This window comes from Pipistrellus hanaki, assembly GCF_964339955.1.
Source record: "Pipistrellus hanaki genome assembly, chromosome: 16".
NCBI classification, from domain to species: Eukaryota; Metazoa; Chordata; class Mammalia; order Chiroptera; family Vespertilionidae; genus Pipistrellus; species Pipistrellus hanaki.
This window is the reverse complement of record NC_140518.1, coordinates 34,672,766-34,685,951: the sequence shown is the minus strand read 5'-3', so window position 1 is coordinate 34,685,951 and position 13,186 is coordinate 34,672,766. Positions and strand designations below refer to the sequence as shown.

The 13,186-nt window shown below is 39.5% G+C and overlaps 1 protein-coding gene and 1 pseudogene across 3 annotated transcripts in view; one reads left to right on the top strand and one right to left on the bottom strand.

Moving 5' to 3' along the window:
- Nucleotides 1-13,186, top strand: part of ZZEF1 (zinc finger ZZ-type and EF-hand domain containing 1) — a 109,857-nt gene that overhangs the window by 19,123 nt on the left and 77,548 nt on the right. For both annotated transcript variants that reach the window (XM_084862799.1, XM_084862798.1), the window contains exons 2-7: nt 1,069-1,213; nt 5,010-5,204; nt 7,774-7,945; nt 9,333-9,532; nt 11,811-12,021; nt 12,848-12,964. In XM_084862799.1, coding sequence (XP_084718925.1) covers nt 1,069-1,213; nt 5,010-5,204; nt 7,774-7,945; nt 9,333-9,532; nt 11,811-12,021; nt 12,848-12,964 — 1,040 coding nt within the window. The remainder of the gene's footprint in view (nt 1-1,068; nt 1,214-5,009; nt 5,205-7,773; nt 7,946-9,332; nt 9,533-11,810; nt 12,022-12,847; nt 12,965-13,186) is intronic.
- LOC311611176 (large ribosomal subunit protein P1-like) lies at nt 6,780-7,101 on the bottom strand (annotated as a pseudogene). The gene is made up of 2 exons: nt 7,044-7,101; nt 6,780-7,010 (listed from the first exon to the last, which is right to left on the bottom strand). The product of its transcript is annotated as a large ribosomal subunit protein P1-like (transcript).

The window sequence follows — 13,186 nt, the reverse complement described above, 5'->3', positions numbered from 1 at the left end:
GGAGAAGGGAAACACTTGGAATGCTGCTGGGCTTTCACTGTTGGGCTCTGTTCACCTGTTACTTAATCCAGGCAGCAGCCTGTGAGTTTGGTGATATTTCAGATCAAGAAGCTGAGGCTTATGGAGGTAAAGAAATAAGTATAAAGTCACATAACTAGGTAGTGACAGAGCAGGATTCAAACCAAATCCTATGCTGTACTCAGTTCCTCAAATGGCCCTAACATGGATAAAGAGCAAGTTGGATTATGGTTAAAGGTCAGCGAAAACAGGGCTGTGAAGTAGATATGTCAGAAGAGTATTTAAAAGGAAAAGTCCATCTTAGCTGAGGTGTTACTCTAAGCCAGTTCTTTCTAATTCTAGCTGTGTATTTGGCACTTTGTAACCAGGTGAAAAATTTTGTATTGGTTACTTTTTTCTTAAATTATTTTGGAGTACTCTTTTGAAATAGAGATGAGATGATAAAATTGTAAATACATGTAGTAATACTTATATACATATATCTGCAAAGCACAGTGAATTACTATCCTGAATTCATTTGTTCTTTGAATGACACAGAGGGAATCACCCAACAACAACAAAAATGATTGGCCTTAAGAATTGTGGGCCCTTGCCGGGTAGCTCAGTTGATAGAACATCATCTCGAAATACCAAGGTTGAGCCGAAGCTGGTTTGGCTCACTGGTAGAGCATCGGTCTGCGGACTGAAAGGTCCCAGGTTCAATTCCAGTCAAGGGCATGCACATTGGTTGCGGGCACATCCCCGGTGGGGGGTGTGCAAGGAGGCAGCTGGTCAATGTTTCTCTCTCATCGACGTTTCTAGCTCTCTATCTCTCTCCCTTCCTCTCTGCAAAAACTCAATAAAATATATTAAAAAAAAAAAAAAAAAGAAATACCAAGATTGAGAGTTCAATTTCTGGTAAGGGCACATAAAAGAAGCAACCAATAAACGCATAAATAAGTGGAACAAATTGATGTTTCTCAAATCAATTAAAAAAAATTTAAGTTTTGTTAAAAAAAATTTTCCCCCCAGAATTTGGAGCTTGATTTTCTTGCATCTCTTTTTTTGTAGGCCTTTGCCCAGTTTGATGCTGAAGGTGATGGCACTGTTGATGCTGAGAGCATGTTGGAGGCCCTCAAGAATTCCAGTGGAGCTAATCTTCAGGGGGAACTGAGTCACATCATCAGACAACTTCAGGCTTGTTCTCTTGTCCCAGGTATAAGGCCTTCCTCTGAGCGCCTAACGCTAAAGGGCACTCTCTTTGAGCCAAAATGAACTTTGCAGTTTCATGGGTTGTAATTAGGCAAGCTTGCGGGGCCTGTGAAATAAAGGTACTTCATAAGGCACATGACCTGAATTACCACTGTTCAATGTAATCATTTCTTTTGTCCCCCAATACAGTGATGGCTGAGCAGTTCTACAATTTTTATGAATCTCTGTCATGAGACTACCGCTCTTAGCAGATTTCTTTATTTTATTCTCTTGAAGCCTTTCCTGGCCCCTATTGTATTTTCTCCTAGCATCCTGCATTTCTTTTTTTGCAACATAGTAGCAGTGTAATTCAATGTTTCCCAAAGTGTACCCCCAGAGGTACGGGAAGAGTTTGGTGGGGGTATGCACTGCACTGTGCTTAGCTGCGCCTAATTCTACGTTCTCATGAGTACGAGGGGTACTCAGCGTTACGAAAATTATAGAAGGGGTACCCATATGTCAAAAGTTTGGGAAACACTTAGCTGCTAAGCAATTATTTGTTAAATGCCTATCTTTACTCTTATACTGTGAGCTCTGTGAGGGTAGGGACCTTTTATTTCTGCTGTGTCCTCACATTTAGTACATAATTTGGCACATGGTAGACACTCAGTGTGTTTTTTTTAGAAAGCTGTCACCCTGAACTTTAAGTAAGAATAAAAATAGCTTGAAATTAAGCAATATTTTTTCTACATTGTACATATGGAAAAACTTTGCTCTTGTATGGTTTGTTTTGGGGGCCCAGAAAACAGAACCATAAGAAAATTACCTTTTTTTTTCCCCTCAGTGAGAAAGCAAATTTTAAAGAGGAAGAAAAAAAAAAACTTTACACACCATCCTTTTAGTCTCTGATTGTCTTATCTAAGAAGTTTTCCTGCTTTGTGCCCTTGGAATCATAATACTTAGTACAGAGTCAAGTTAGGTCAGCGACCAAGGAAGATTTGATTGATACATAATTGTAAATCTGATTGCCCTTGACCTCTGGCTTACTGCTGCTGATGTGTTAAGCAAGGAAAGACTGGTTTCTGTATTCCACCGAAGAATGCATATTTCCATTCTCCCTGAAATTGTCTTTAATTATATAATTTTTATAAAATTTAATTATATAATTTTATAGGAAGCCTTGCATATTAACTTTTTCCTATTCTCATGGCAATTAAAATTATGTTTTGAGTTATGTTTAGCTATCTTATATCTTGGCATTTACGTATTACTCACACTTTTGCATTACTAGCTTGTGACAGCATCAGGAACTTTATTTGAACACCTCAAAGAGATATTTTGGGAGGAGAGAGGAGGAAGGAGAGACCAGGGAATCCACCAACAGATGACACTTTGTGCACTGTTGCTCTAGGTGACTGTGGGAAGAGGGGGAGATTAGGTTAGGAAAATTGGGGCTCCAGATCTCAAGGCTTAGGACTTTCTACTTACAATGTTCTGTCAGTACCCAACTTAAGAGAATTGTTTTATCACAGTCTTAGAACAAACCTTAGTAAGCTGAGCCACCTCTTTGGTGGGATTTCAGTTTCCTGGTCCCTTTTTCAAATCCAGACTGAAACTTGTTCCTTTTATATCTCATTGTACTGGTGCTTAGATTTTTTTTTTTTTTAATACATTTTTATTGATTTTCAGTCAGAGAGGGAAGGGAGAGGGAGAGAGAGAAACACCAGTTGGCTGCCTCCCACATATTCCCTACTAGGGATCGAGCCTGCAAGCAGGACATTTGCCCTGATCTGGAATCCAAAAGGGCCCCTCAGTGCACAGGACGATGCTCAACTAACTGAACCACACCAGCCAGGGCAGTGCTTAGAATTTAAATGAGAAACACACCTTTACCGAATCTATTGCTTGTTCCAACAGATGAAAAATACTTCTCATCACAAGCATCTGTCTGTTTTTTCTCATGGGTCCTGGGAAGTCAGTGCAGCACCAGCAGGGTCATACGTGAGATTTGGCATTACGGTGGGAATCTGCTAAGAAAAGACAACTGTAAAAGGAGGGCAAGGGATGGCATGAACTTTTGACTTGGGGGGGTCAAAGCAGTGCATTCAGGGTTTGTGAAGGGGCATAATCAAAATGAGCTGCTTCAAGTGCAAAATTTCTCCTCAGCTTCATGTTTTATCTTAAAAACTAATGCAAAGTTTCATCCGCTCTAGCATATCTGCTTGTTTTACACTTAAAAACAGTTTCTCCTACAGACTTCTGGAGTTTTGCTCTGGGTGTGTTTAGTTTGTGGAACCTCATTAAGTGATACACTTATATGTACTTTTTGTAACATATGTTATGATTTACTAGAAAATGGAAAAAGAGAAGAAAACCCCACAGATGAACAAGTGTATCTGAGCTCCAGGCAGAGCTGTCATGTGTATCCTCTCTCACTTGGCCCTAACATTCTTTTGGCTTCTGGGCACCTCAGTTCAAGGCATCTTATTGTAGGTTATGGGGAATCGTGAAAGGCTTTTAAACAGGAGGAGACATGGTCCATTTTGTGTTTTTACTTGATTACTTGGGTTAATGTCAGACAAAGGGCGGCAAGGGGAGCCACTTAGAAAATCTGGGCAGGTGTATGAACGGGAGATGTTGAGGTCAGAGTCTGTACAGTGGCAGAGGGAAGGACAGATGGCACAGAGTCTGGCAGAGTCCCATGGGAAAGAGAAAACTAATGGTGGAAGGAGCACTTGGAGACAGTGTAAAAGGGTATTCCCAGTCCTCCCCTCCCCCACCTTTTTTTTTGTCTTGGTGTCACCCGAACCTCGTTTTCCTCAGTTGCATAACAAGGATACCAATAATTTTGGTGCTCTCCTGTCCCTCCTCTAACCTCACTGTGAGGACCAAATGAGAGCATGTGTGTGGAAGCACCTGGTAAACTATAAAATGCTATCAGAAATTGTGGCCAGGGGAGTGGTTGTATTATTACCATTGTCTTATTTAGCTTAGTATTAAAGCTGTTATGCTTTTGCTCTCTAATGCAGTAAGCTATTCCTGGCCCATATTCTATATGCAAAACTTTAAAAAAATTTCTAGTTAGTATTTAACTACTTAAAATTTTTTTAAGTTTGGGTTGAAATAAATAATCTAGATTCTTCTAAGTCTTCTAAAATTCTGTATAACTCAAATGAAATTAATTTTTAAATTGAGAATACCATTGGTTTATTTATTAAAACTCGTTCAGATTTTTAAATGATTAAAGCTGAAAATATCAGTGAATTTCGTTGTTGGTGTTGTTAATGCTCACCTGAGGATATTATTTCCACTAATTTTTTAGAGAGACTGGAAGAGAGGGAGGGAGGAAGGGAGAGAGAAACATCGATGTGAAAGATACACATCAATTGGTTGCCTCCTGCATGTGCCCTAGTGCGGGATGGAACCTACAACTCAGGTAAGCCACACCTGCCAGGGCTCAATGAAGATTCTTTTTTTTTTTTTTAATAATATATTTTATTGATTTTTTTACAGAGAGGAAGGGAGAGGAATAGAGAGCTAGAAACATTGATGAGAGAGAAACATTGACCAGCTGCCTCCTGCACACCCCCTACCAGGGATGTGCCCGCAATCAGTGTACATGCCCTTGATCGGAATCGAACCTGGGACCTTTCAGTACACAAGCCGACGCTCTGTCCACTGAGCCAAACCAGTTTGGGCTCAATGAAGATTCTTACTGGCTGCTTTTAATTCAGCCATTTCAGATAGGCCACCAGGCAGGGGATGTGGAAACTATTGTGGAGGGTTCCTGAAAACACTAAAAATGGATTTTGTCTGTTTAGGTTTCATAGACATTTTTTCGGAGTCCAAGGAAGGGCTGGGTGTTCACTCGTCAATGATACTGCGCTTTTTGCATCGCAATCGGCTCTCGAGTGTGGTCATCCCCTACCCCATGTTGGACCACTGCAATAACATGTGCACCATGAGGGCTTCTGTCCTGAAGGAGTCTCTGGATGAACTGGTACAAAAAGAAAAAGGTACGTGTATGTGAGGGGGAGTCCTGAAAATTCTATCATCCTTTCTTTCAAATGTAGTATTTAATAACAGATGAGCCACTCCTTCTCCCTGCCGTTATTTGTTAAAATGTAATAGTGACCAGTTTGTCACATAAGAATGTCATCTGCTCACCCTTTCTTTCTTTTCCCTTCCCTCCCTTCCTCCCTCCTTTCTTTCCTTCCTTCCTTTTTAACACACTGGTTTCTTGTCATTCAAGTATCTGCTCAGGTGGGACTTCAGGAAGGCTTTTCCTCACCTTCTGGTCACTATTATTTTTGCAGATCTAGTGGTCTGAATAAGCACTTACCATCATCTGAAGTTTTAGCATTATCATTTACTTGTAGTTTGTCTGTCTTGTTCACTTCGTTACCCTTGGCACCTGGAACTGTGCTTGCCACTTAATTGGTACTCTAGGAGTAGCTGTTGAATAAATGAGGGAAGCCACTGTAGACTCACTTAGTGATGGCAACAAAAGCTGATACTGTGAATAGAAAGGCCTGTGGAACTTTATAGAGTTCACTACATGAGGGGATGTAGTACCAGATATACTAGCAGTCAGTATTACAGATCAGGTGGCAAGATGAATTACTCACTATGTGGGGTTAGGACAGCTGGTTAGCTATTGGAGAAAAAAATAAAACTAGAATTTTAACATATTTTATTCACTAAATTTCAGAGGGATAAAAAAATTCAACTAAAAAGAAAACTTTTATGAGTATTAGAAGGAAATATTTCCAATTTATAAAAACCCTGACATAGAAAACCCTTTCTAAGCAATACAGGAAACTCAGAAACTACAAAATAAAAGATTAATAAATTAGACCATATGCAAATTTAAATTTCTATACGGCAAAAAAATGTAAACAGAGTGAAAAGACAAATGACATTCTAGGGAACAAGAATATTATGATGGGACGGGGGTGGACTAGGAGACGTCAATGGGGGAAAAAGGAGACATGTAATACCTTCAACAATAAAGAATTTAAAAAAAAGAATATATGACAGACTCAGTTTTTCACTAACACTGATCTTGGGCAATTACTTAACTCTTTGGGCCTTAGTTTCCTCATCTCCAAAATGGGTTAATACATAAAACATGTATGGAAAAGTACCCAGCTCACAGTATACACTCAGTACATATCACCTATTACTAGTGTGTGTATATATTATATACACACACACACACACACACACACACATTATATAATGTATGTGAAATATGTAAATTGATAAGATTTATGACCTAGTGGAAAATAGATAAGGGTAGGACAAGCTCATACTCAGAAAAACAAATGTCTTACAAACAAGTAGCTTAAGAAGTTTCACTCATAATTAAAGAAAAGTAAATTAAATTATAAAATACCATTTTCTTCTCTTGGCATGGTTTTGAAATACATCATTGACCTTAGTATTGTGCTATAATGAGCTCATGGAGCAGTCCTTGGCCAGTTTCTGATTTGTTTGGGTTCTTTGGAAGGAGATTTTAAGGAACTTTTTTTTCTAGGGCCAAGTGCCAAGCATATTTCTATTAGATTCCACCCCACCCCCCACCCCCCAGTGTTCAGCTTTTTATTGCATGTGTCACAAAAGAGTTTTAGTCAAAAAGACCAAAGCCCATGTCATCATCAGACTCCTCAGATTCTTCTTTCTTTGCCTCCACTTTCTTCTCCTCGTCTGAGGCAGCAGTGGTGGAGGAGCAGGACCTCCTGCTGGGGCAGGTCCACCAGCTCCCACACTGCAGGTGAGGCTCCCGATGTCGATGTTGGTCAGAGCCTTTGCAAACAAGGCTGGTCAGAAAGGTTCAACATTTGCATCGTCACTGTCATGATGCAGGATGAGGGCAGAGTAGAAGCAGGCGAGCTCTGAGAGGGAGGCCATGGTGTGGGCAAGTGTTGGGCGAGTGCTAGATGAAGTGAGGACCTCACACCAACTTGACCTTAACTTCCTTGTAAGGACTGAGCACCTACTGGCAGCTGGGGAAAGAGATAGATATTTTAAATGGTTCCTCCTGCCCTAGTCAGTTTGGCTCAGTGGATAGAGCATTGGTCTGCGGACTAAAGAATCCCAGGTTCAATTCTGACCAAGGGCACATGCCCAGGTTGTGGGCTCGATCCCCAGGAGGCAGCCGATCAGTGATTCTCTCTCAGCATTGATGTTTCTATTTCTCTCTCCCTCTTCCTTCCTCTCTGAAATCAGTAAAAAGATAAAATAAAAAAATAAAAAATATATATATATATATATTTAAATATATTTTTATTGATTTCAGAGAGGAAAAGAGAAGAGGAGAGAGAGAGAGAGAAGCATCAATGATGAGAAAGAATCGCTGATTGGCTGCCTCCTGCATGTCCCCTACTGGGGATTGAGCCCGCAACCCAGGAATGTGCCCTTGACCGGAATCAAACCTGAGACCCTTCAGTCCGAAGGCCAATGTTCTATCCACTTAGCCAAACCAGTTAGGGCAAGAAATATATTTTTTAAAAATGATTCCTCCTTTCCCCCCCTGCCTTAGTGAAAGAAATGTCATATGATAAAATCTGGTTTTTCTTGCAGAAAGCCCTGGAGATCTAACTGGAAGCCAAGAAATGGATAAGCTCAAGTCAATAGCAAAGTGCTATGCTTATATAGAAACATCCTCCAATCCTGCAGACATTGACAAGATGACAAATGGAGAAACATCATCTTATTGGCAGTCAGATGGCAGTGCCCGCTCACACTGGATTCGGTGAGTGATATGATACCAATTTTTGAGTGAAAGTTCAAGAAAATTAGCTGCTTTCTTTCTCTTATCCCAGTGTTTCCCAAACTTTTGACATATGTGTACCCCTTCTATAATTTTCGTAATGCTGAGTACCCCTCGTACTCATGAGAACGTAGAATTAGGTGCAGCTAATCACGGTGCAGTGCATATCCCCACCAAACTCTTCCCGTACCCCTGGGGTATGCGTACCACACTTTGGGAAACACTGTCTTATCCCATCAGTGCATTCAAAAAATTTTTTCTTTTTAATTTAAAATATTTTATACTTAACTGCCTTGTGTTTTTATTATTGTGATTATTTATGAAGGTGCTTTAATAATCAAGTAAAAGCATCAGGTAATATGTAACTTGGTTCACATGGTCATAAACATAGATACTTTCTTTTCTTTTTTTTTTTTTTAAATATATTTTATTGATTTTTCACAGAAAGGAAGAGAGAGGGATAGAGAGTTAGAAATATCGATGAGAGAGAATCATCGATCAGCTGCCTCTTGCACACCCCCTACTGGGGATGCGCCCGCAACCAAGGTACATGCCCTTGATCGGAATCGAACCCGGGACCTTTCAGTCCCCAGGCCGACGCTCTATCCACTTGAGCCAAACCGGTCCCGGCGACATAGATACTTTCTTTGGTTGGTATTTCAAGGGAGAAAATAGCATTTGATTAATATTACATGATATTGATTTCAGATTTTTTTTCACTCGTTTCTCAGGAAAATGGTATAATGGGCAAGTACTTATATCAGATGTGATTTCACTTTTTAAGATTTTTTCCCCCTGTACATTAAAAACAATTAGTATCAACTGAGTTGGCTACTTTAGAAGAGGAAGAGGATAGTTAGGAATCCCAGAGTGGAATTGATATTTCTAGAAGTTTTGAAGCTGCTATGTAAAATGTCAGCTATCCCTTCAGAGAATGGACTAATTTCAGGTGGTGGAAATGGAAATAATTGTTGTGTCTTGTCATAGAGGGTGTATATGATCTTTAGCCATATAATTTATCTAACTTATAGATGAGGAAATATACTTAGTTCTTTGAATGCAGTTTAGAATTTGCTTCTTGCCAGGTAAATGGATTTTGTCAGAATGTTTATATTGTGCTTTCCTGCTTGTACTAATAGCTTAAAAGGAAATATAAGATTAATCTTGAAGATAAATAAATTTTAGAGATTTGGGAAAAGCCATAAGAACTTTAAAACTAATAGCCAGCATTTCAAGTAAGTTGGTTTTAGGAAAATCAGTCTTTGGGAATTTCAAATACCTGGTATAAGGTCTTGGAGATGAGACTTGTGGAACCTGCAATTCTTGACTTATGTAAACATTTGTAGTTTCTGTTTTCCGTTTTTTCCAGTTTAAAAATGAAGCCAGATGTGGTCCTTAGGCACCTATCCATTGCAGTGGCTTCTACTGACCAGAGCTACATGCCTCAGCAGGTGACAGTAGCCGTGGGAAGGAATGCCAGCGATCTGCAGGAAGTCCGTGACGTGCACATTCCCAGCAATGTCACCGGCTACGTGACACTGCTGGAAAATGCGAACATCAGTCAGCTCTGTGAGTCAACCAAGAAGCGTCTTGCCCTTCTAACTATGGGATTGGGAAGAAGAAAGGAAGTAATCTTTTTTAGCACAAAGGCCTCTGAGGTGGCAGAGCTTTTAGTTTCTCTTTGAAGATTTGGTATGCTTCTCATAATGCACAAGAAATTATTTCATCTGTTTAGTGTTTTTGAAAGTAATAGAAAAACGGTAAAACAGTTTTAATTTTTATTCATTTGAGAGAGAGGGGAGGGTTGGGAGGGAGAAAGAGAAAAGGGAAGAGGGGAGAGAGGGAGAGATTGGTTGCCTCCCATACTCATCTCAATTGGGTTTCGAACCTGCAACCTTGGAATGTGCCTTGACTGAGAATCAAATCCACATCCTTTCCGTGTATGGCATGATGCTCTAACCATCTGAGCCACTCAGCCAGGGGAGTAGAGCCTTATTTATTTACTATTTTTAAAAAATATATTTTTTTTATTGATTTCAAAGAAGGGAGAGGGAGAGATAGAAACATTAGTGATGATAGAGAATTATCAGTCAGCTGCCTCCTGTGTGCCCCCTACTGGGGATCTAGCCTGCAACCTGGGCATGTGCTCTTGATCAGAATTGAACCTGGGACTCTTCAGTCACAGGCCAATGCTCTATCCACTGATCCAAACCAGCTAGGGCTAAAGCCTTTCTAAATTAAAAATATTTTATTCTTGTTTTCTTACTGAAAATTAGAAAAATATAGATAAACAAAAATTACTGAAAATTCCACTACTCAGGGATATTGTCACTGAATTCATTGGTGTACATCCTTTCAGACCTTTTCTTGTATTTGTATATTGATGTGTGTACATGTACACACACATTAAAAAAACAAAGGTTGTGCCGAAACTGGTTTGGCTCAGTGGTAGAGCGTCAGTCTGCGGACTGAAAGGTCCCAGGTTCTATTCTGGTCAAGGGCATGTACATTGGTTGTGGGCACATCCCCAATGGGGGATGTGCAGGAGACGGCTGGTCAATGTTTCTCTCTCATAGACGTTTCTGGCTCTCTATCTCTCTCCCTTCCTCTCTGTAAAAAATCAGTAAAATATATTAAAAAAAAAAAAAAAAAAAAGGTTGTGTAAACATATTTACATCTATCTCTACATGTCTTTTAACAAAAATAGTGACATTCTGTACTTGCTCTTTTGTAATTTTTTAACATGTCATATCATATATTCATGCATACCTTTAGTATTGTATGAATATGCCTTAATTTTAACCTCTCCTTTTATTATTGGACATTTAGGGTGTTTCCATTTTTGTACTCTTAAAATCTTGCTTCACATATAGTCTTTTGGAAATAATCACAATTCTGAGATTTCTTTCCAGGCTTATTTCATTCAGGCAGCTGGAATGCTTCATGTTTTGTCTCATTTCTCCTAAAGCTTTCCTGGGCCCAAAGCAGTGTTCTTACTTTGCCCAAAGGAACTGGGGCATAGGGAGGTAGAGTCTGTGTAGGGAAAGAAGTAGTTATACTTGTGGAGTTGAAGCTTCCTGTTTTATACTGTGGTCTTTTCTCTCAGTTGTGTCTTTTTTAACTCTGACCTTCTCCTCTCCAACCCAAATAAGCAATTTAATGACAGCTCTTAAAAGTGGGTCATGCCTATGCCATTTTTTCGCACCTGATTATTAAAAGGAATTCTTACAACTTCTATGACCTAGCTACTGTTTTATAACTAAATACAAATTTCAGAACTCGAGAAAAAAAAATCTGTAAATTTTCTTACTATGTATTTAATCAGGATTTTAAAAGTGCTGTTTGTGTTAATTTTTTAGAGTCATAAATTCTGATGAAGCTTTGTGATGAAAATACTTATGCCACCTTTAATTTTTTTTTAATCCTCATTTGAGGATATGTTTTTATTGATTTTCAGAGATAGGGGAAGGGAAAAAGAGAGGGAGAAACATTGATGTGAAAGATAGGCATTGATTGGTTGCCTCCTGTATGCATCCTGACTGGGGATCAAACCCCCAACCTTTTTGTTGTATAGGACGAAGCGCCAACCAGCTGAGCCACCCTGCCAGGGCAGGCCATTCTTCATTTTATACATTATTCCTATGCTACCTTAGATTGGTCAATGCTTTTTTTGACAAGTTTATTATATACTAGCTCATTGCAAACATTATTTACTTCTGGCATCAAGGTGTAGCTTCAGAATTTTATATTTGGAATAAGAATTACTGTTTTGCTGTTTCTTTAGTTGGGAGTCTAGCTTTGCTGGAGAAGTTAATCCAATGCTAAATTTGTTGTTTGTACTTGACAGATGTCCAGATTAACATAAAGCGTTGTCTTAGTGATGGATGTGACACTAGAATTCATGGTCTCAGGGCTGTTGGCTTTCAGAGAGTTAAGAAGTCTGGGGTCTCAGTCTCAGATGCTTCTGCAATATGGTATTGGTCCCTTCTGACATCTCTGGTGACGGCTTCCATGGAGACAAATCCAGCCTTTGTCCAGACAGTGCTGCGCAATACTCAGTAAGTTACTCTCTCTGCTCTCCAGTTACTTCACGGCATACTCATTCTTCTCTAACCCATTAGGGTCTGTCACTGAGCGACTGTTGGTCATTGATCACGGAGACCTAGTCAGCAGCTCAGCCCCAGATGCCCTGTTGTTTCCTGTTTATGCCTCCAACTCCACTCTTGTGAAGCAGTCACACATGCCATTCCTGCTAATCTTTGGGGAACAATTGCTCACATTTATATAACATTTTATGTTGATAAAGCACTTTCAGATGCTGTATAGTACTAACAGACATATTGTGAAATGTACCTGTAAAAATTATTTCCACTTTATAGATAAGGATATTGTAACCTTCCCTGAGTACATGATCCATCCCAGACAGTGATGGATCAATTTAAATCTAGGTCTTTGGACTCCAGGGCCCAAGGGGGGGGGGGGGGGGAGGGGGGAGGGCGAGGCAGAGGTTGGCTTTTCATTAATGAATGAAATCTTCTCAAGACCGCCAAACTTATTTATTTTTAAATGTAGAGTACCTTTGAAAATCTTCTTTTGAAAAACTGCTAGGGCAAAAATACCCAGTAACAACATATAAGGCAAAACAACCAGCTTCAGTAGCAGTGAAGTATTGGTATTGTATGTGTAGAAAGAAACCTCATTTAACTACTTAGCACCATGATGATTGGGGAAAAAAGGGCAGTATATGTTGTGTATCACATTTTGTTTGTTTTTAAGGGACTAATCAAGACAAGCTTTCTGATGATTTCTTTTTTGTCTGATACACTGTTAAATTTATTTATTTTTTGCCTGGGTTTGTCCTGATTTTACATTTTACACTTCTAGGAAGGCACTGCAGCACATGCCTCCACTGTCCCTTTCTCCGGGATCTACGGATGGCTCCACTTTCCTGTCTCCCAACGTTCTGGAAGAAGTGGACAGCTTCCTCATAAGGATAACTAGGTAAAGTCAAGGTTGCTGGGTGGGATTTTTGGGAAATAGAGGGTATATATGCCTGTTAAATTTTTAAAAACATGAATAAGATCTGCATTAAAAAATGTTTCCTTTTTGGTTACCAAAGAGAAATAATAGTCATCCATATAAATTCCATTATCAGGTAGTGTCACTTGACCTTAGGAATTGGGGGTAAAGAGGGAGTAGTCCTCTGATTCAGCTAGAGCAGGT